The following is a 24167-nucleotide window of genomic DNA, read 5'->3' as shown; positions in this document are numbered from 1 at the left end:
AAGGAGCTCTGACATCTGACCAACTACAGAAAGTACTTTAAATTGTTACTCTGATAACTTACCCCATCAAACTCTCACTGTGCAAAAAAAAAAAAAAAAAATTTTTCTTTCTAATTGCTAACATTCATATCAATGGGGAAAACAAACACCTTTGAGCAGCCCAAAACAAATTTGTTTTCTCTTTGTTAGGCATCCTAATCATATCATATTCAGGCCATTTTTCACCATAAAATTCTTCCTTCAACAGAGTCTTTTGTGAATCAGTCTATCAATCAGTGTTAGCAAATCTTTCCCAGAAAAGTGAAAACCTTTGTAGAACCAGAAGAACTACCCTTCCAGAGTTAAATGAATCCAGCTCTTGTTAAATGCCCACGTAATATAAAGGCTCAATCTACAAGTCTGTTTTTCTCATTATGAAGTATGATCCCAAATAATATACTTTCTGTTTAATAATTATAACTAAAAATACTTAGCAAGAAAACAATAATTAAATTAAGACTTCCAAAGTCTACCTTGTACTGGAGATGTTCCAACCACTTGCCACACAAACAAATCATGTATAACCTTTCTTTGCAGATGGCTACACTGAAGAAGTCATGAGATCATAACCCAGGTCCTCAAATAACAACACAATAATTTTATATCTAAGTTTTCGATGTGTTGCACAATGAGTGCTCACGGGTGCCTCTAGAAGACCTGAAAGGTTGCAAATCAATGCCAGGACACAAGGACTGATAAAGCCCACGGCTTGAGCAAGGTTGGGATTCACACACAATGTGGAACTTGGCTTCCTACGCAAGCCTTCCATCTCCCTTGCTAGCGGGAGCAGCTCTGAACCACATTCACCATCGGGGGCATGGGAGCAACGCAGAGAACACCGGCCACGGATAGAGCCCTATATGGCACACAGAAACAGTGGGTTACCTTGTAGATTTTGCAATGGCAGAGTCATAATGCCTCCGGCTGCAGCAGCTGCTACCAGCCCTTGGATGTTGGTGAGATTCGCGGTAGGCAGAGTGAGGACCAGTCCTTGTTGTCCTCCTAGCTGTCCAGCCATGTTGAAGGGGATGAGGATGGGCTGGTTGAGGGCCGGCGTGCCTCCAGGCATGACGCCAGCGACAGCCGAGGCTAACTGTTGTGCTGTCAGAAGTGGCTGCAAGGAAACAGATAATCCTAGCTCACTTTCCAGTGGAACCAAGACATGGCCTTTCAGAGCATTTTCTTCTAGTGGTCTAGTTCTTCTAGCAGGGTCAGAAATTTCCTGAACAAGGAGCAAACACACATGCTCTGTTCCAGAATGAACCAGTAGGGGAAAAAAAATTGAAATCACATTTCATTTATTTCTTTGGAAAATTTCATTGGGTTTGGATTTCTTTTGAGGAACTCAAATACCTTTAAAAGTAATACCTTACACTTATATATTATTCTTCCAATGAATTTCCATTTGATCTTAACCTTACATATTTGAAATTCTTTGCTAATTTGTTCTCTGTTGTTCCAGAAAGAACTCATTGGCATCAGAGGTGTTTTTTTGTTGTTGTTTTTGGGGTTTTTTGTTTTGTTTTGGCTCAAAAGTAGCAGTAAAATACTATTTTTTATTTATTAGCAGCAAAAATAATGTAAAAGAGTTACAGCACGCTGGTAGGTCTTTAGTGACACCATTATGTGGATTTAGGACATATGCACAATCATAAGCCTTTTGGAAAGCAATTTGGAAATCTATATCAAGAGCTGCAGAAATATTCAACCCCTTTTAACTCAGAATATACTCCTGGGATAGAGCCTGAAGATACCATTCAAAAAGACAAAAGATAAATGCATGAAAACATGCATTACATTTAAAAATATATAAATGTTGAATAATATTTTGTTATAGTACTAAACTTGACAAGGTATTACACAGTCTTTAAAGTGGATCATTATGGCACCTCCTTCAGAAAAATAGCAAATGTTTATTGTACGAGAATACCTAAAATAAACTGGATAATCATTAAGCAATGACAATGAAATCATTAAAATGGTAAAATTGTGTGTGTACATTAAGAGTTCTGAAAAAAGTATAGGAAAACAAAGACATTTGAGGTGGGTAAGTTGGCAAATCTTTTAAAGATGTCTTTTGCTATTACTCTAACATTCTTTGCTCAGTTCATACAAGATTAGAAACAAGGGTTTGTGTCCACTGTTTATCCATTAGCCATTGTTTGATGTGGACAAGCAGCCTCATCGGTGTGCACTTTGGGCAGTAGGCGGATTTGAGCCCAGATATGAGCTCTTCACCAGGATGACCTAGGAAGGATTCCTGCGCTGGGGCCAGGCCACGTGACCAGAAGGGTCATGGGTCTTACAGACCTCGATGCAATGCCTTCATTGTACCCGTTTGGGAACCACGTGACACATAATGCCATGTCCATTTTTCTTCTGGAGGAACCAAGACAAAACTCTCATGGAGGGGTTTCAACTTTTTTGTTTTTGACGCAGCATGATTCCATAAAATAAAAGGTAAGTAAATAGAGGCAGAGTGCAAAACCCAGTAAATTATAGGCAGGCACTATTCTAATATTGCCATAGGCATATGAATGCAGTTGTCCTACCAACGAGATACAGAAGGATTAGTAAGTTGCCCAAAGCCCCATATCTGGTGGGCGTGGGGGGATCATGTCAAGGCAGGCTGCTCCAGAGCCCATGGCTCACCCCTTTCTGGCCATGCCCTCTCATGCACGAACTGATTCAGAGAAGTGGGGCTGCTGTATTTGCAGAATGAGGGGAGGAGGGCTGACCCCGCTCTCTGGCCGCTGCCTACAGCCTCCCATCACAGCTCCTTCTGGGGAGGCCTTGCAGAAGCCCTGGGACAACAGATGCAGCCTGGTTCTAGACTACTCCAGATTCCATGGGCTTCACTCCTAATCTGTTTGTTAGAGTCTACTAAATTCACATGAAGTAACTGCCTCTCTTTAAAAAAAAATAAGAAAGCCACTCTAAAGCACAAAACAAACATATTTTTTAAGAGTAAGTACAAAATGATAAACTGGTCCTCAGATCACTGATGTTATATCACTGCCCACAGTAATATCATGATAAGGGGGAAGCAAATGGCTGGTTCTCAGACTACGCAGGTCAGAGATTTGGGGGGTTTGGCATGTAGTATTTTTTTTATGGCATGTAGTATTTTTTTAAATTGAATTCTTGGGGTTGAAGCAGGGCATGCATTCTCCAGCTTGTCAAGGTGCCCACCACGTCTCACTGTCTGGGTCTGTCCCGCAGTGACCTGACCCAGAGGCATGAGTTTGTCACTCCTGGTATGTTCACACACACACACACACGCACGCACGCACATGCATGCACTCAAGTGCGCGCGTGCACACACACACACACACACACAATGTCACCAGCATGAAAGTTTTAGAAAAGGCATAGCCAGGAGATTCCGGCTTCTGAGATTCCCAGTAGAACCCTCTCTGGGCTTCCATAAATGAGCAGACACCTCCCCAGGCTTTCTGTCCTTGAGCACCAAGGACCTGAGACCACAGGGAGACTTGGTGGCTGCTGGAACAAAAGTGAGGACCAACCCAAGTCCTACACTTGGGTTTCCAAGTCTTGAATTGGGCGCCCTCAAAGTGCTGAAAGTGATTAATTTGCAGGAACAATGACCGCAAAGGGGAGAGACGGTCTCCCATAGTCGCCTCTTCTCCCAGAAAAGCAGGTGAACTCCGAAAGCGTCCCACTAAATGCCAGAGCTAAAACAACCGCAGCCAAGAGCCCAGCTCTTATAATTGTGTTCTACACCTCCGTATAACCACACCAGGCTGCAAAAAACAAATATTGGACTTTAAAAAATAATGAATGTATTTCTTTATTAATGCAAGAGCTGTATGTGATGTACAGTATTGTCAAACCCAATAAGCTGAACTTGCATTAAAATTGCATTAACTTTTTTATATTAAATCACATCCTGTATTTCAAAAATGGCTACAGTAAGGTTGAAATAACTTAATTTTCTTCACACTCCAGTCATTAAAGTTTTACTTTCTAGAAAACTGCATGGTAACCAACGGCACAATGGTAAGTGGGTTTTAAGAAGGGGAAAAAAAAAGTTTCCTAATGATTAAAACCAACATTGCCTTTAAAAAGAGAGGAGTTCTGCAAACACTTTCTTTCTCCTTGATGGCATTTAATAAATAATACAGTCATGCAGTTTCCCACACAAAAATTTATCACCGTGTTTGCTCTGTTGGAGTTGATTGGATTTAACTCATTACTATTTATTCGGTTATTTATATGGTTAAACCATCCTAAATGCAGCCTAATGGAAAAGCAGTTGAGAGATACTGACCTGTGGCCCAACCGGGAAAGGGGAGTGGGTCTGACTGGCCTGGTGTTGGTCAGGAGTGCCTGGGTCTGACAGAGCCGGGTTTCCTCTGGCCCCTGGAATTCAAAAGAGAAGTGCTCCCTTTAATAGAAGATCCAGCCCGGGAACTGCCCATGACCCCATTTTCCTGTGATGTCACATAACATTAAGGTACAGATGACATGCCAGAGTGGTTTATCAATAGCTGCAGTGCTCAAATCACTTGTCAACTGCATAAATTATGCTAACGGATATTCAGGATGGCCAGTCATTCCGGGGGGAGAAGGCTGTGACGGGGGAAAGTGACACCATCATCAGTCGCGCTAATAGGCTTGCATGATCCATCAGTTCGCACGGCGTATGCCAATGCGTTGCGCGGGTGGGAAGCCGCATCCTTTATGCACAGGCGGGCAACAGCTAATCTAATTTCCCAAAGCCAGAGAACGCGTGATCTCAGACATGACCAAGTACATCTATATTATCCCTTAATATGGTTGTAGACCCTTAAGCCTTTTCTCCATACCCACTGCAGACACCAACTCGTATGAATGTGTTTTCCTAGAGACAGCTTTTTTCAATGTCACCTTAGGGGATACCCTGGACAGCACAGGGATCTCCTGAAGCAAGTTTCCTGGGTGCTAACGGAAATGGTAGGAATAACACACTAACTCCAGGGAGCCCCGCTGTGCTATGCAGGGGGAACGCAGCTTCCTTCCTGTGCCAGAATCCTGTTGGATGCCAAAGCACGAGAAATGAAATCCCACCAAAACAGCAAGTCTTTCACATCTTCTTAAAACAGTGTAGTTTCTCTGTGCGTTCGTGTGCTTTGTTTCAGGACAGACTGGAGCAGGTAGGATAGTGGCAGGAACCATAAACAGATGAATAGGCAAACAAAAAATAACTAAACAGACCCGGCTGCAATTTTTGAGGGGTTTGACTCAGTAGCTTTTGTTTTCTTGGTGGTTGAAATCCAATTCCAAGCCACCCTTAACGAGATCCTCTTTCCTGATGTTTGTCCTATGAATAGCAAGTGGGTGACAATTCAAACCCTGTTTACTGGCATGCCGTGGACGGCCAAGAAAAAAAGATATGATCCTATCATGCTTATAAATTTTAAAGAAGGTATTATTGGCTCATTTAAAACAAATTCTTCTATATATTCTCCAAAGGGACAGACTTATAAATAATGGAAATGCGGAAAAAAATATTTCAGCACATTAAGCTACAAATAAAATTGACTGCTACATATTATTCAATTGGCTTCTATCTCCACTGCGATGTGTCAATCATAACAGCATTTTATAATAAGATTAAGCAATAAATGTGCAAAGCCATTATGCAGAAATCTGGAAATCTGATTAATTTGTAATATTTTTTTGTGCAGAAAGTCAGGAATGGACATTGCTTGGGGAATACTTACAAGCATTCTATTGAAATTTCTAAATTGATTTGGAACAAACTAATAAAAACACAGACTTGCTGACATTTTATAAAGTGAATTCTGTCAAAATATGTTTGGCATTTTAATGATTGCTGTCATTTAATAACAAGGGTAAGATGACCCATCATGAGATGCCAACAATTTCCTCATAATGTGCACGAGACCTGTCTTCTAAATTTTTTATATGTGATGTACTCATTATGCTTGAGTAGTAGGGCACTTTAAACGGTGCGCTTTGCTGGGTGAATGTCATATTTTCTGCTCTTGTATAATCAAGTCCAATTTTGCCTTAAAATTCTCATTAGAGCTTTGTGCACTTTTATAGAGCAAATCCAGGTCCCCAAGGGATGCTTTTGGTCACTTAGATATATTCTGAAATAGCTAAAAACCCACTTTGGTTTAGTTTTTGTAGACAATTTAAAATTTGGGGTGGCTGCCCCATCCCCACTGGGCATGGATTTTGACACTGGACTGCAGAAAGAGAGTTTTACAGAGGGAAACCCCTTCTGCACCATTAAAACACATATATGTCTTAATTTCAAAACACTTCTACACTGTGCCAGGCCCTCCGGCCTCAAATTTTTTTCATGTGCACCAGGCCCACTTTTGGACCTTGTCCTTAAGGATATACCATTGTAAGGTTCAGGATCTGTATCAACGAGAAGTTGTTGGCTGCCCCTAACTTTACACAGATTACATCTGCTTACAATTTATTCTTTGTTGCCGGAGGCCCTCCCCAACACAGGGCAGCTTGTCTGGAGGCTGGTGATTCTCAAAAACCATGTTCAGTGCAGTACGGGGCAAGTCCACACAATTTCATGTGTAAAATGAAGTCTTTCACAGGCTTTAGAGGAGATTATGTATGCTCTCCTTCCTGGATCAAAAAGTAATGTTTCTTCTTAATGCACATTTCCATTTCCCCCGAACACATGTATCATGCTTAACCTTGTAGGACCATAAAATAATCTGTCTGGTCGGAAGGCAGCTCCCAAGTCAGGGGCCTTCTCGGAGCCAGAGAGGGGAAGCCAGTAGTCAGAATGAATAAATGACGTTGGCTAAGGGTTGCTGAGAGATTCGAAGCAGCATGTAGCTGTGCGTTAGCAGACTCTGAGGTCACCTATTTCCACGACCACAGACGTGAAAAGATGAACTTAAACAGGCTGGGCAGGTTCCTCCTGATCAGGATCCTAGGAAACACGTTACCTCTCTGAGATCAGGGATGCCCAGAGAGTTCTCTGTGGCCTGTTGTGAATGTAATAGGCTGCACTTTTCAGGCGTGCCTTTGAGCTTTCATAGAGCAGGACGGTCTCCGCTCTCCACACCCACGCCCCAATGCAAGCAGGGCATTTGCACCGATTGAAATCTTTACTCAATGGAAAGAGAGGTCTGGCTTTTAATCTGGGGGCAGCAGAATTCACAGAAGACAGGTATTGCCATCCACTTGACTCTTTACTCTTGTTTAGTATAAGCCTTGGAAATATCTTTAAATTATTAGCTTATTGGCAAATTCTACCTTGATTCCAATTTAGAGACAAAAGGCGCTTTGGTGTCTGGGTTAAAAGCAAGGGCTCTTTTAAACTTTAAGCTCTGCTTGGGTCTCAGTTTATGCCACTTAACTAGGTATGTGAACTTGGACTTGTTTTCCAACTTCTTTATGCATCAGCTTCCTCCTCTAGAAGTCCAAGATGATAACAGTGCCTCCCTCATAGGGTTGCTGTTTGTAAGGATTAAATGAGCCCAGAGATTTGCAGATTTCATGGGACAGTACAGGTTTGTGCTAATTCTGTTGACTACTTTTACAAGATTTTATTTGTTTTTAATGTATTTAATATTATTTAATTTTTAAAAGATTTATTTATTTGAGAGAGAGAGAACAGAGGGAGAGTGAGAGGGAGAAGCAGACTCCCCACCGAGCAGAGACCTGAAGCGGGGTTCAATCCCAGGACCCTGAGATCAGGACCCAAGCCGAAGGCAGAGGCTTAACTGACTGAGCCATGCAGGTGCCCCAATATTATTTAGTTTGCCCATGACATTCGCCTACCCCAAGTCAACTTAATATATACTCCCGTCCCTATGTGTGCGGTCCATGTTCCCTCCCATGCTACCCTAACTGTATTCCGTATCATTTGATGAATGTATGAAACTGAACCGTAAGAGTCCACAAAGCTAGAGGTTTACACAGAAGGCTTCCTTTAGTCCATGGTAACGTGATCAGGAAATACGACAAAATGATACCGGCAAACAGTTTCCAATTCTCACAGACCAGGGCTTGGACCACGTAGTTCCTACTCAGGATGGAGAATCAGAATCGCTCAGGGAGCCTCTTGAACACAGAGGTTCTCATCACTCATGAGGCTACTGATGGGACCGCATAGGGATGGCGGTGGCTCACATGCATGTTTTCTAAAACCCGCAGTGATTGAGGACCACAGAGGGGACAAGTGGTGTAGATGCTGCCCCCACAAATCCGGATTTCCTTGTGCTGAGGAACCACGCATGAGTAGTTCCATGAATAGCAGGTGGGGCACGAGCTGGTCTGCCAAGTGCCTGCACCCTAGAGCGTTCTTCCGTCTTATCTTGGTTGACTTCCAGCTTCGCAAGGGGAAGAACCATCTCAAATACGTCAATTTTGTAATTAGGATTTGTTCCCAGGTAATTCAAGGGTTGTGAAAACGGATTTTAAAGGGGTTATAATATAAAAATTTCAATAGCTATATAATAGGAGTCAATTCTTAGGAGATACTGGGACCCCTAGTGTAAGTCTGTTACGGAAAGGATGGGTTCCTAAGTGGTGAGACACTGAAAGACTGAGTAGGAGTTATGCCCAGATAAAACTTATTTTGGGGGCACCTGGGTGGCTCAGATGGTTAAGTGTCTGCCTTCGGCTCAGGTCATGATCCCAGGGTCCTGGGATCGAGTCCCGCATCGGGCTCCCTGCTAGGTGGAGAGCCTGCTTCTCCCTCTGCCTCTGCCACTCTCTCTCTCTCTCTCTGACTCTCATGAATAAATAAAGAAAACATTAAAAAAAACCAAAAACTTATTTTTTTTTTAAAGATTTTATTTATTTATTTGACAGAGACACAGTGAGAGAGGGAATACAAGCAGGGGGAATGGGAGAGGGAGAAGCAGGCTTCCTGCGGAGCAGGGAGCCCGATGCGGTGCTCGATCCCAGGACCCTGGGATCATGACCTGAGCCGAAGGCAGACGCTTAATGACTGAGCCACCCAGGCGCCCCAACCAAAAACTTATTTTTAATTGTTAAGATGCCTGCTTGTCAGAGCATGGGGTCATTCCACACCATCTTTCCGGTGTTGATCTCATATCTGAAACCTGCCAAGCTGCCTGCAGATCTCTCTGCTCCAGAGAGATAGGACTGTCTGCAGAAATGAGAGACTCTGCAGACTCTGTTCTTCTCCCTTCAGTGCCTTCCTCAAGTAGCCTGGAAAGTTCTACCCTCCCACCCAGCTCAAGGTGGGAGCTCCTGAACGACCTCACTGTGTTCCTTATATCAGGTTCGTTTTCTTTTGCAAATTCCTCTTCTTCTTCTTCTTCTTCTCCTTCCTCTTCCTCTCCCTCCCCTCCCCCCTTCTTCCTCTTCTTCTGCTTCCTCTTCTTCATACAATGTGTTTTCATTAACTAAGGCAAACCCAGGCTTGGCACCTCCCAGTTACTCTACAAGTAACAAAGGTATACAATCTAGTAGAGTATTAAATGCTCCCCGCCACTCCCCCCCCAGCTGTTTTGGCGTTTTGGGAGTTGACTTTTCCAAATAAGTAATTTTAAGAAGCAAATATCACATCTTTAATCCTGAGAAGTTATACTCTTTTCTGGAGCCTTATCCTGTTCCTTTGAGAAGGAACCAGAATTGCAAATACGAATTGCTCATCCAGAATAAACCAGTTTCACTTTCTCCCCGGTGCTGGGCATCCCTCCCAGGTTCAGTACCTAAGATTCCCTTGTTAGCGACCGATACATTTTTAACAAACTGGTTTCTTCAGAGAGAGAGAGAGAGTTTGGGTTTCTTTCCTCTATGCGTTAGCACGGATATAATCACATGAAGGTCACAGGGATCGCTCAGCTTTTTCTGGTATTTGGACCTTGCTTCCCCACTGTTTGTGGTTTTCACCGGCCAAAGAGGTGATGCCAAGGTTTCTTATTATAAGATGGACAGTTGAAGGCATTATTATTTCATGTTGGGATGTGAACCCAGCTAAGCAGGGCAGAGGCCCCTCTCAATTACACTTCCCTTTCTTCCAATTTCTTCAAGATTATAAAATGCCAAGGAGGGAGTGGGTGTGTCTATAAAAATCTCTTTAGAGCCACTGCCACCATTTGCCACTCAGAACACTACCCAGACCCCTGGTGGAATTGGAGACTTTAGAGTAATAAGCTGCACTTGGAAATTAAACGTTCATTCATTCACGTAAGGGTTTGTGTGTTTTTGCAAGTCCTGTTGACAAGTACTTATAACTTCACTCATGAAGCCTGGAGAACAGAGGTCTAATGACATTCATGTGAAAAATGAACTCCTTGGTTCTTCTGGCAGGTGAATTCCCCAGCCTTTAGTGGAGGGAAATCCAGTTTTCTCTGAGGGCTGGTCTAGGTGCTCAGTGGTCCTCAAGGCTGATATTTATTTAAAGGCTGCACATATGCATGAGAAGTCAAGGGGAGATTTGAGATATCTCAATAAAGTATAACAAGAAATCCTACAAGTCCCTTTTTGGACTTGATAATCTGCAGACTTTTTTGTAATATCTACCAGAATTATTCCAAAGTCGCTTCTGTTCTACCAGCAGACTTAGTCTATGCGTGCTGGAGCATAAAGACATTTTGTTTTTCCTTTCTCAGAATTTACTAAATCTCTCTCCAGTCTCCCTGCAACAATTTTTTATCATTTGTTTTCACATCCATCTAATAAAAGCAGAGCTGAACTCCTGTGATATCTAGGCCAGTAAAGGTCTCCACTTCGGTAAATGCTTCCTCTCAGAAAAGAGATGAAAAAAGAGAGAGTCATCAAACACACTTAAGCAAAATTCCACGACATACTACTGGCATATAGGGATCTTTGGGGTATGGATTATTCCTTGAGTACTACTATCTCCACAAGAACGTAAGTTCTTCCAGGGCAAAGACTCTAACTCACCTTCGCATCTCCTGCAGGCCAGCTCTTTAGTGTGTACATATGTACGACCATATGTAAGCATTTATGTGTGGATGTGAAGATATGCATGCATGTTGGTGTTTATGCATGCTGTAGTGAGTTGGTGGTATCTTTTTAAAGATTTTATTTGACAGAGAGAGAGAGAGCACAAGCAGGGGCAGCTGCAGGCAGAGGGAGAAAGAGACTCCCCGCTGAGCAGGGAGCCTGATGCAGGACTCGATCCCAGGATCCTGGGCTCATGACCCAAGGGGAAGGCAGATGCTTAACTGATGGAGCCACCCAGGTGCCCCATGAATTGGTATTCTTAACGCGATGGAGATATGTATCAAAGTGAACTGAAACCATTTAGACACAATGGCTTGTCTGATTTTTACAAGGCCTTTTTAAATCAACCCAGGGATGTTTCCAACCCAGGGATGGAGTCTTTGCTCTCAGCCCAGCCCATGGAGAAGGTTGAGTACACCCTGTGCTTTTATGCCTATCTGTGGAGCCTCCTCCTCTCATGCTTCATCCATACTTCACCCTGCACCAGGGTCTGCTAACATAATTTGCAGGGCTCAGTGCAAAATAAAAATGCAGGTCCCTGGTATGAGACTGGGAAGTCAGTCTCCTCTTTTCCGAGGGTGCTGTTTCAAACCATGGCACATGGGTGGACCCACGGGACTGCAACCTCCCTGCTGGGATGAGCTAAACACCTGGTAGGTGGGAAGCGTCTGCTGAGTTGTACACTGAGCAGATGACCTTCTCTGCACCTGACCCAGGCCCCCAGGGGAGGCAGAACAGGGAGAGCCACAGCCATAGCCAGGCTCCCAGGGGTCCTGGGGCACCAGGGGCAGGGAGCAGGTCCTGGGGAGGTGAGGAGACAGCGGTTGGACTGCCAGAGGTGCCAAGCCCTCACCCACTCACTCACTCACATGCTTTTGCTGTCCCATCAGACTTGACTTACAAGACACTACTTCAAAGGTAAATTATTAAGAATTGCAAGACAATGGCTTCAGAGCACTAGTCCCCACACATCGGGGGGGGCCAGCTGGGTGGGGAGTCCCGTGTGCCTTCAGAGGCTGCCAGGCCCATGAAGTGGGCCCTGCCCTTGGCTCACTGTCGGCTCCCATTGACGATTTTGGGTTACTAGTTTTCTGCCAAGGGACTTCCTTATAAAGGGTCGTCAAATTTTGAAAGTTGCACCTAAACCTATATTGGGAAGCCATTTTTCCAAATCAATACAAATTTTGAAAATAATGTTTGTGTCCACAGAGGAACTTAGATACGGTCTTTTTCCCCAGCAAGAAATTGAACTTACAAATCATCAGCGCATTTATTAGACATCACTACCAATGACCACATAAAGACATCATTTGGTAGAAAAGATAAAACATTGCTTTGTTTCCTATGACTTCTCAGTTACCTATGACTAAACTGGGAAGCCAGGGCATGCATCCCTCAAAAGGGAAATCATACAGAACATGTCACATATCTTTCCTCAGTTGTAGACCTAACTTTTGAACAGTGTGCTTTCACTAAAAAAACCCCCACAACCTTTCTCTCTGACCAGCTGGTTACTGGACCATCACCAAGCTTGCCGACAGGGGGACATGATCTAAATACTCCAGGGCAATATAATTGGCCTACTGTTAAAGTTCTCCCAGTTGTACCCATGGTACAACGTGCAAGAATGACTGAAAACTGACCTTAAATGTGTTTAAAAAATGGTCAGAGCGGTTAAATAATCTGCTTTAAAAGCTTAGGTGAAAATGCATGCGTGTGTGTGTGTGCGTGCGTGCAGGTGTGTTTTGGAGTGGGAAGATGAGGCCAAAGCCAGGGAAGCTAGTCCGCATTTTCCCACCTAACACCCATGCTTGTGCTGTGGCCTTCAAATGGTAGGAGGTAGAGGTCGTTGCAGTCCTTCTAATATTCCATCCTCCAGCCTCTTCTAGGAACATTCAGGTTTGTTTTCGAGTATCAGCAAGCCTGTCTTTGTGGCCCTACAGACCAAGAGGGCTACCCCATCAAAAGTCTCATCAGGAGATGTTAGACTGTTTCGGTGTATCGAGGCTCTTAGTTGAGCAGCCCAATGTAGATACCCGGAAACCCAAGCCTGAAAGGGAGGGGGGGATGTCAAACAGAATTGCTATGTCATGGTAATGTGAGCCCCAAATCCTGGCTCGGACTAAAGTGTCATGGAAACCACAGTGGTGGATCATCGCCCTCTGCTCCTCCAGGACCCTAGATGTCTTCCGGAGGCCTGAACTTGGCACCACCCTTCAGCTGCAAGGAGGCTGCTGATCTGATGTCCTGAACATGATTTAACCATGAGTGACAACAGAATAAATCATTATTTCAATTAGAAATGATGGCCTCGGGGTACAGTCATTTCTGATAAAATACACAGAGTACAAGGTCTCAGAGACCACTCCCCACCCCGGTGCAGAAACTTGGGGTCCTCCATCTGCAGTGGTTGCATTTCTGACACAAAGATCAGGTGGTTGGATCATCACAGACCACGGACTTTCCCAGACTCTGGGATGTCACAGAGCAGTCAGATTAAAGGAGCACGCTAATAATCATGTGAATAAGAAGATCTTAGCATTTAATTTTGCCAAGCAAAAATATCTTTAAAAACTGCCAGGAACTGTCATTATCAGACAATAAAGGCATTTTAATGCCCCTCTCTTACCCCAAAACGTGTGTTTACATTTATTTATTTTTATTTTTTTAAAGATTTCATTTATTTATTTGAGGGAGAGAGCACGAGCAGAGGGGAAAGGCAGAGGGAGAGGGAGAAGCAGACTCCCCACTGAGCAGGGAACCCGATGTGGGACTCGATCCCAGGACCCTGGGATCATGACCTGAGCTGAAGGCAGACGCTTAACTGACTGAGCCACCCAGACGCCCCATGGGTGTGTTTAAGATAATCCTATAAATAGAAAAAAATTTAGGCTAACGAAAAACTCGGGACATTGGACTTTTTTTTTTTTTTTCATTTTCCGTTTGAACAGTGTCTGTTTAGTGTTAGGGGACTCTGGTGTGTCACAGAGCACTGGGGAGCTTCTCGTGGGCATGGTAGGATTTAAGGAATTGGTATGCCTCTCCCTATCCTCCTCCAGAAACAAAATATGTCTGACAAACACTCTGAAAATGTTTCTTCCTGAAATAACTAATCCCTCTTTTCCTTCAATCTTTATTTTTAGAGATAGTGATATATTTTCTTTATATAAAGTTCTATGTGTTAAGTAATACACTGATTTCTTTATATATATTATTTTATCAACCCTCACAATACCCCTGTAATGTAAGTTTATGATTATTATGTCCACTTATACAGGAAACTAAACTTTATAGAGGTTAACTCACTCACGTAACAAGTAAGTGACAGTAAGTAAGTGACAGAAAGGAGACCTCATCCATCTGATCAATGGAAGGCCATGTCTTTATCAGTTAGACTATCTACTGCTCAAATATCTTATAATAGCTACCACTTACTGAATACTTACTGAGAGCCAGACACTTTGCTCAGTATTTTGTGTACATTTTCTCATTTAATCTCCATAGAATCCCCGTGTTATCAGGATTATCATTCCCATTTTACAGATGTGTAAGCTAAGGTTTAGACAGGTTAAATAACTCACCTATGGTCACATACTGAGTGACAGCATCAGGATTTGAACCCAGTTCTATTAGACTCCAAGGCTACACTACCTCATACATCAAACGCCAATGTTTTAGGGAGACAGAACAAATAAACCCCCAATGCCATGATAGAAATGATGTTTTTCAGGTATTTTCCTAGTGGAACTTGGCTCCAGAGACCTCTAGGTTCCAGGTCCAGGAAAGTGGGTGATGGAGGAGTGGAAATGGGGCACACACGATGGGAAGAGGGTGAAGGGCAGGTCCCACCAGGCATAAGCTTTTTCTGTGCCCCATTTTTTTCCCAGACAGACTCTGACAAATTCCTAAGAGATAAATGCCCCCATCTTCCTTAAAATAATGTTCACAATGCACTAGCTACAAAACAGCTGCATTCTTAGGGTCTCCATTCCCAAGGCGTGATCTCTGGGCCAGCAGTGACAGCATCACCAGGGACCTTGTTAGAAAGGCACACCTGCAGGTCCCGGCCCATCCGGGTGTGAGATCCACTGAATCAAAACCCGCATTGTGACAAAATCGCAAGGTAATTCACACCCACAGTAAAGTGTGAGAAGTACTGAGTTTTAAGTAAGTCCTTCCTTCCCGCCCACCCCCTTCCTTCTTTTCTTCTTCCTTTCTCCTCCCCTCATCCCTTCCTTGTTTCCCTTCTCTTTCCTCCCTTCCTACCTTCCTTCCCTTTTTCCTCCCTTCCTTCCTTCCATCCTTCCTTCCTCCCTTTGCTTGGGTGGCATTTAAGCACAAATATACCGGAAACCCCTAACTTTGATCACACTCACAGGAGACTGTTGTATCCTGTCTCACAGAAGTCAGGGCAGGGGTGCATGGAAATGCAGGAGAACACATTCAAGAGGAATACTCTGTCACAGTAATAACCCTCAACAACTCCTCACCCCCCGCAACCTGTGGGAGGACTCCCAGCAAAGAGGTTCACAGCAGGGAGAGCGGGTCCTACATTCTTAAAGGGAAGCATATTTATCCTTTTTAAAACACAACAAAACTGATGTGCAGCCCCATATTCTTGCTCTGTGATTTATGGCAATTTTCCTGACACTTTCTCTTTCTGTATCCACATCTTCGCTTTTCCATTTGTGAGGATCCGTGAAGATAAGAGTCTGGCCTATCCATTTCAGTTATTTGCTCTCAGAACAGCACATTCTTTGCAAAAGTAGCCAGAGCACCACTTTAAAAAAGGGGAAGAAACATTTTAAGTCTCTTAAAGCTGAGATAAAACCGCATTTCTACAGATCCTCCGAAAGGGTAGCATTTGCGATCACTCTTGTGTGCAACTCAAGATTGGTGGAAGAGGGGTCATGCAGAACCCAGCAAAGGACAGGAAGGAAAACCTCCCAGAGGAACCCTGTCACATGGGATTGCAGCGTCACCCCTAGTTAGCAACTCCTTATGGTCACGGAGCCCCTGTAACAAAACTGTGTGGGAAGAGGCGGAAGGATGCTGAACAGCGCCCCGGGAACAAGTTAGCAAGTGCCACCAAACCTTCTTCGGAGAAGTGGTAACAACACATTGCAACTGTAATATGTTGCAACTGTAATACGATTAAGTGATTAAGTGGATCCAGAATAGAAAATGCAAATTCATGTCCCGTCTGTAGATCGTTGGTTAGGTGTTTTTTTTTCCCCTGACAGTTGGTTATAAAAAACCAGCCAAACATCTAGTCGGATTTCTGTGTCTGTGACCATTTTTCTCTCAGTCTATTTATCTCTTAGCATTCCTGTAATTGAAAAAGTATCTATTGCTAAAAGATGCTATTAACTTGAGTGCATTCATAGAGTGTTCTATCACTAATAGACTTAGGTCATATTCTTTTATCCTTTTAGCAAAGCATTATTTTGTTGTCCTCTTGTTCTTAAGGCTTTGTTCCACTTAAAGTCAAATAGAACAAAAGCTTTGCAGAACTTGTTCGTACTGTTTTTCATCATTATTTTCACTCCATTACATGACAGTATCAAATGTGTCGCAATTTCTATTTGTTATATTAACTTATTTTTGGATCTGTGTCAGAGCCCATAATGTAAAAATGTGCCTCTCAAACATGACTTGGACTCAGATGATAACTGTAAGGTTTTAAGTCCAAACACTTTTAAGATCTACTTGTTGAGTTTACATTTGACTTGAGAACGGTAAGGTCGGAACTGAAATAAGAAAGAGAGCAAACCATTAACTACAATTGTGAAAAGGTGAGATAGTGAAAGAAAACATATGCCATCATTTAAAAATATATACGGATTTCTTCAAATCTCGGATGCCATTGATATATATAACTCATGAATATTTTATGTTTCACTAAGAAAGAAAAAAGGCTCCCGATTAAATCATGACATGTTGCTGATTATAGTACACATCCCAATTTTTATCCCTAGATGTTCCTTTTAAGATATCACATTAAAATACGGGGGAGAAGCTGTTTTTCTCACAATGAATAAAATACATTAGTACTCATTGTCTTTATTATATCTGGGCACAGAAAACATCCAATAGAATAAACTGGAAATTTTACATACAGTCTTTAAATATCCTCAAAATTTGGTGGGTTAGAATTTATGAGTGGAATATGGTGGTTGGATAAAATTCCTTATTTAGAATGAACCAATCCAATCAAGAAGGGATCCCAGAAAGACCCCAGAGAAAGATAACAGTCACAGAGCTTCAGGCGAGAGTCTGGCAATGTACTAGAATATTCTACATAGGTCACCTCCTTCAGTCCTCATACCAACCCCCATGACATTAGAATTCAGGCTCTGAAAATTTAAGTAACTGACCCAAATTCACAGCTTATTAAAAAAAAAAAAAAAGAAGAAGAAGAAGGAGGAGGAGGAGGAGAAGCTGGGATTCAAACTCACCTCTGGTCAAGTTCTTGTGTTCTTTCGACCCCATCCTGCATTGTAAGCAAATCTTTGATTATATGCTAATCTAAGAATGTGTATAATGAGGAGTGTCTAGGTAGGTCAGTGCTTCAGCAAGGACCACCATGTAGTTGAACTAATTTTGATTTATAGACTCATTGGAAGGAGGGAGAATGCTCACCACGGAAGCCAAGAGGCATCGCGGTAGGAAGGTGTTGGAAGGAATGGCTCAGAGGGTTTGGGCTTAGGTCAGGTGATTTGGGGAGGTTCAGGGAAGTGGGACTTTGCTCCAGATTGGAAGTGGCAGCAACTTGTTTTAACAAGTCTCGTGAAGAAGACGGGAAAGGCCAAGTGAAACTAAAGCTGTCATTGGTGAGAGCACAGTATTCACTCACTGTAGCCAGGATGGGTGAATATTTGGCCATTTTGTAGTCTGGACAATGTTCTTGTGTTTGTCTGTCTTCGGACATGATTACGGAGTGAACTCGGTTTTGTCCCGACCCATCACGGGCAGAGTGGTCCTGTTTGATGTTGATGTTCTGTAAGATTGTTTGTGGTCAGGAGGTGAGGGCCAGGCCAGTTCCTGGATGTTGGGGACTGCTTTTCCCTTCCCCAGTTAAAAAGTATCACTTCCATTTTGAGGGTATCCGATGGATCCCAAATCAGATGGAGGATGTGGATGATGCTATCTAATGCAAATTATAAAATTTTTGTTTGGGAGAAGTATTTGGTGATGAAGGGTTTCTCCTGGAAGTGTCTGCTAAAAGTGGAACATCTGATAAGTTTCCGGTTGGCCTGTCTGACAGTTTCATCTCCTGGGAGGCTTAGCAAGCAGGAAGCGGTATTCTTAGTCTAGACTTAATTCCCAGCAACAGGGCCACGCTGAAGTAACAGGATCCTTGGGATAATATGACTGTATTGCTAGACGGTTTATTTGTCAAGAACAGAAATGTGGAGCAGAATCAGATGTGTAGAAAGTCAGATTCTGAAAAATGCAAGAAAATCATCTTTGTGAGCCCATAAAAAGAACTCATAAAAAGAAGCAAACAGGAGACTTTAAAAATAATATTCTGACAACATGGTGTGGCGTCAGAATGACTTGTGCTTTTAGCTTGCCTCACAGCTGCCATCTGTGTGACTTTGGGTAAGTTACCCGACCTCTCTGATCTTAAGTTTCCCCAACTGTAAAACAGAGGTAGTTGTAGCAGTTGCCTTATAGTTGTGAAGGTGAAACAGAACACTGAATAGAAAGAGCCCAGCACTGTGCCCGGCACATAATAAATGCTCAACGGTGTTGGCTGTCGTGATCAATGATGATTGGAGTATTGTTGCAAAGGATCTAGAGAAAGAAGGAAAGGAAAACGGGTGGCTACAGAAGACACCCTGTAGTGAGGGGACACTTCAGAGAAGCATGTAAAATCAGACACATGCAGCCAATGTCCAAGAATGAATTCAGGAAGGGGAAGACAGTGCAGGAAGACTGGAGAATGAGGACCCTTTCTAAATCTAAACGGTTACATCTAAAAACTCCTCTGAGATCCTGTCTAGTATTTCTCAACAGCACACCTCCCACAGGTCCAAAAAAACTCAGCATCTCCTCTCTCAAAAGCTCTAATGCCTCCTAACTACACGATTTCCACTCATGTTTGCCCTTCTAATCGCACATGCTCCAAAAACAAATCTCTAAATTCCCTTTGCCTGGTCAGCCCTGGGGAGGGATCCAACGAGACCAGGAGAGCCTTTCGATGAGGAGCACAGACTCTGAAATCAGGTTGCTCAGTCTCGACCACTTACAAGACGTGGGACCTCAAGCAAGTTGCTTAATCTCGCCCAGCTCAGTTTCATCATCTGTAAAATTGAAATAAGAAAGGCACCTTCTTCAGAAAGTGAGGATTAAGTACACTAATCCACACAAGTAAGTTGCATCATCACACATTCTGACATCTAGTAAACACTCAGTAAATGTGAGCTCGCTCATCATCACCATTAGGGTTGGGGGGAGAGAAGCTCAGCCTGGGGCGCACATTGCATCCTGGGGCTCCCGAACACAGAACACAGAGCAGGCAACACTCCAGGCAACGCCTGGGAAACCCGGCCACAGCTGTTGGACTTTGACAACAGGCTGAGCGTTCGCCTCCCACGATGTCAATGCCTCCAGGGCAGGGCAGAGCCCACAGGTGTGTCAGGAAAAGAACACAGAGGCAGGAAGGAGCCGCACGGGACAGCAACCTCCCCAAGCAGTTTGCAAAGGCTCCCTGGGTACCAGGATGACAGGCACCACTCGCCGCGCAGACACCAAGGGAGACAGAACTCAGGACAGAAGTACCTGTGGTCACGTGGGACCTGTTGTGCAAAAGAAGGAAGGACATTACACTCCTGGAACGGGAGGTATGATTTTCAGGGCAACATCTGCCAGGGATGGCTTTGGCCAAAAACGGCTCCATTGTGCCTAGGAATCCATACATAGGCTGGGCTGCTGTCTGCATGTGAGTCCAAAACAGAACTTGGCTCCACGGTAGGCATAGAAGCATAGATGTGTGTAAAGGTGGACTCAGGAAATTAAAGACCAAATGAATACATAAGGACCAGGTAGACCAAGCCAGACCAAGCCACAAAGGAGGTGGTGCCAGCCCGCATGGGTAAGCAAGTGGCAGATGATTGCTTAGAGCCCAGCCTGGATTCTGTTTGCATTTTCTACTTTATTTAATTACTTGATTTTATCGGGGTAAGAACACTTAACGTGAGATCTATACTCTTAACAAAATTTTAAGTGCGCAATATAGTATTGTTAACTATGGGCACAGTGCTATGCTTCGAAAATTTATTCATCTTATGTAACTAGAACATTATACCCATCCAACAGCAACTCCCCTCTTCTCCCCCCCACCCCCTACCCCTCCAGCTCCTGGCAACTACCATTCTACTGTCTGTTTCTATGAGTTTGACTATTTTAGGTACTTCATATAAGTGGAATCGTGCAGTATTTGTTTTTCTGGGACTGGATTATTTCACTTAGCATAATGTCCTTCAGGTTCATCCATGTTGCATATGGCAGGATTTCCTTCTTTTTCAAGGCTGAAAAGTATTCCATTTTATGGATCCACAACATTTTCTTTATCCATTCATCCATGGCTGGACACTTCGGTTGTTTCCATACCTTGGCTATGGTGGACAATGAACTATCATCTGACACCTGTTAGGATAGCTATTAACCCTTCCCCAAAAAGTTAAAAAAATTGTTAGAGGGGATGTGGAGAAACTGGAACCCTTGTACGCTACTGGTGTGAATGTAAAATGGTACAGCTTCTGGGAAAACAGTAAAAAAATTCCTCCCCCCCAAATTAAAAATAGAACTGCCATCTGATCCAACAATCTCAATTCTGGGTATATGTAAGAAAGAACTGAAATCAGGATCTCAAAGAGACTGTGTCTTATGTTGACTGGGCTATCCTTCACAATAGCCAAGATATACTCGCATTGTCTTGCAGGTGCCCTTGATCTGTACTTGTTCTCTGGTTCTTGCTCTCTGGGGCAGCCCAAGACCTGTGTCCGAGTTCCAGGATCACAACCAACTCTGAATGTTAACCACCTCATCCGTGAAATGGTGATGCTAAACAACCCTTGGATCATTCATTGTTCACAATATTAGGTGGGGGGTATTTTGCAAGATGCTAGGGACACGTAAAAACAATACTGTGTGGTCCCACTTCTCCTCATTAGTTAATTAATCCACTCATTCCCAACAAATATTTACTGAATGATGACCACGCATGATCCCTGGGCCTTTGGGGCCTTCCAGCTAGCAGGGAGGCTATGCATTAGACTAACAGTGAAACAAATAATTATTTCAGGAGACCCCCCTGTACAAGGCTCCAGGGAACTGTAGGCAATCGGGAACAGCCCCCAGGATATTCCTCTCCATTTCCACTAGTTGCCTCATCAAGAGAAGATATTTGGGAATCCTTGATCCTATTCCTATCAGACTTCCTTTGAGACATACCCTTCATGTTTAAAAATCTAAAGCCTGGAAGAAAAAAAAACACAAAACCTGGAATATAATCGAATGGCTTGTACGACTGAAAAGGAAGTTTAAAGACTTGGATCCTTTAAGCCAACCATCTCCAATGACAGTTTTCCCATGCTGGCCAAAGAAGTAACAGTTCCACGGCTCTGTGTGCCATCTGATTACCCCCAAGATTATTTACTGTGTATCTTAGCTGCGCCAAGACCCCCTCCTTAGTCCACTCTTGCTCCTTTGCCTGCAATCGTTTCTTCTCCGTAGCCTATTGTAATGCTGGTCTAATGACCACAGGCAGGTGTATGCGTGCCCATCTGCAACTTCCTTAGGTAACAATGGATAAACATCAGCTCTAGAAATCCCAGGTCTATATTATTTATGAAGCAGCAATTCTCCTGTAAATAACCCAGTTGTTAAAATGATATGTATCTATGTAATTGAGTCTTCTGTATACAAATAAATAAGACTTTATTGCAATGTCAGAAGTTAAGAGACCAGTCAATAAAATCAATAACTCACTTTTTCTTGCTTATATATCTAACTTTTCTCCACCTTTCTTTTGTCCCCTGTTTGTTCTGGGTTACATATTACTGCTCGCAAGAAAATACAGCTCTGTGCTCTGCTTATTACACAGTAGGTGAGGGGGGAGGCAGCAGACAAAGGGAAAAAGAAAACCGTGGAACCTTCTACCTGGGCGGTGTTTCAAGTTTCATGTCTATTTATTTAAGGAAACTAAAGAGTGCAGATAGTTCTACTAGGAGTGCCCTACCTCGAGGCACAGGGTCACAGGCTAGGTGAGCGTCCAGGCGTCCAGACTGGTATTGCTTTGTCCCCTAAGTGCTGTCAGAACAATGCTGTGAAATCAGAGCTGCACTCTTTTGCAACCAGGGCTGAAGTTCCTGTCAGCATTTCCCTTGTAAATCCCCAGGTTTGAGAAGTTGGTATTCAGCTGGAAAAATCTGTTCTGCATAAACCTTAGCAGGTACTATCTCTGAAGTAGGGAAGAGGTTATTTGGAGTGGGTAGGTTATTTTTTAAAGCAATTTGCTTAATTGATTTGGCCCTTGTTGAGCTCACTGAAAGAGCTTAGAAGGGCGGCCTGGTATTTTTTATGTGCTTATTTTTAAAAATCCAATTAAACAAATTGGCATTGATCCAAATTTTCTGCACCTGAGGGGGGAAAGATAACCAAAAGAGAGAAAGAGAAAAATTAATGGATGGGGGGGTCACTCTAATCTTCATGAAGATTCTGTCGCTGTGCAAATAAGTCCATGATTTAATGGTTCATTTGCATGGACCAGTTTGTCCTCTCCCATGGACTAGAGAGATACATGAAATTGTCCCTCGTTATTATCTATCAGGACAGGACTGGGACTCTGGGGAAAAGAGGCCCCTGGCATTTATAAGACGGGGGGGATGGGGAATGCAGGTATCATCCTGGACTTATGCAGCCTTTAATCAGGCTGGGTGGAATCCTAGATTCTTAGTGGTTTTATATTGAGAACATGATAGTGTTCATACTTGGGCTTGGAGCATGAAATACTAATTCAGATTTGCATAGCGTATTCTGTATTATAATAATAAAGAATTACCTTCATCATGGTGGATCATGACTAGCAATGCCAAGTTTTAAACTTATTCTTTGGCAAGGCAGGAGACGGTAGTTATAGGAGAAGGTAGTCTACAGAACTCTTGGCATCATCGGGGCTAAGGAAATGCGGAATTATCAGTCTAGAGAATACTCTCAGTTGCTGCCAAGCCAGGTTACAGAACCCATGATTTTCCTCACTGCATTTCTCCCAGAATAAAAAGTTCAGGTTTGAGTATAATGCATCTAAAATGCCCGTGGACATGTTGATACTGCCAGATGCTCAAGGAAGAGGGGCTAAGTGCCGACATGGACTCGGGAGCCATCAACAAACAGGTGGTACATAAAACCACAGGGTGGATAACCCCCACGACAAGTATGTTAGAAGAACAATGACTTAAAGATGAATTTTGGGGGAACAGCAACAGTTTGTGACTGCAGCAGGAAAGAGGAGCCCAGGAGTTCACGGAGGGGAGAATTCAGGGTTCAAAGTCGTTCAGTGGCCAAGGAAGGAAAGATTCAGCCAGAGGATGGTACCATTGGTCATCCCAAATGCTTTGAGGGGTCAAGTAGGAGAAGAGAAAGACATCTACTAGACTCGTAAATATGGTGGGTTTTTTTTTTTTTTGTAAATACGTTAACACATACCAGCTACTTAAAATATTATTTAGAGGGATGAAGGCTAACATGAGCACTTTCATTGGAATAATGGAGACTTAAGGCCGCATTTCAGTGAGTGGAGGGATGCACAAGAAGTGAAGTATAGACTGTGTGTTTAAACAGACAGGACAGGTTAAATCAGTGAGTTTCAAAATGTGGGGTATAGTCTTTAGCGGGGTGTGAAATAAATTTAGTGAGTTGCAACCAGCATTAAAAAAAAATAATAGTAAAGAATATAATAGAATATAGTAGAATACGATAGAAATAAAATGTTTGGCACATATTAAGGGCAAGTATAATTTTAAGAAATTTTAGTTTCAGTTACATTTATGTGTACACGAAGTCCCAATATGAAATGTGTTTGGTACTGTAAATCCAAGTTAAAAAGTTTGAAATCTTCTGGATTAAAAAGCAAAAAAGATGGTTTGGAGTAAAGTGTTTTGTTTGTT

General features: G+C 43.0%; 1 protein-coding gene across 2 annotated transcripts in view; it reads right to left on the bottom strand.

Annotated features, from left to right (window-relative positions):
- Nucleotides 1-402: 402 nt before the first annotated feature.
- POU6F2 (POU class 6 homeobox 2) overlaps nt 403-24167 on the bottom strand; it is a 200585-nt gene continuing 176820 nt past the window's right edge. For both annotated transcript variants that reach the window (XM_081800761.1, XM_031031654.2), the window contains 2 exons: nt 4331-4422; nt 403-1153 (listed from right to left, as the gene is read on the bottom strand). In XM_081800761.1, the coding sequence (XP_081656887.1) occupies nt 896-1153; nt 4331-4422 (350 nt within the window). In that variant the 3' untranslated portion in view covers nt 403-895. The remainder of the gene's footprint in view (nt 1154-4330; nt 4423-24167) is intronic.

This window comes from Leptonychotes weddellii, chromosome 12, assembly GCF_054177405.1.
Source record: "Leptonychotes weddellii isolate Sample4059 chromosome 12, ASM5417740v2, whole genome shotgun sequence".
NCBI lineage: Eukaryota > Metazoa > Chordata > Mammalia > Carnivora > Phocidae > Leptonychotes > Leptonychotes weddellii.
The sequence above is the reverse complement of the archived record's forward strand: the minus strand, read 5'-3'. Positions and strand labels throughout refer to the sequence as shown.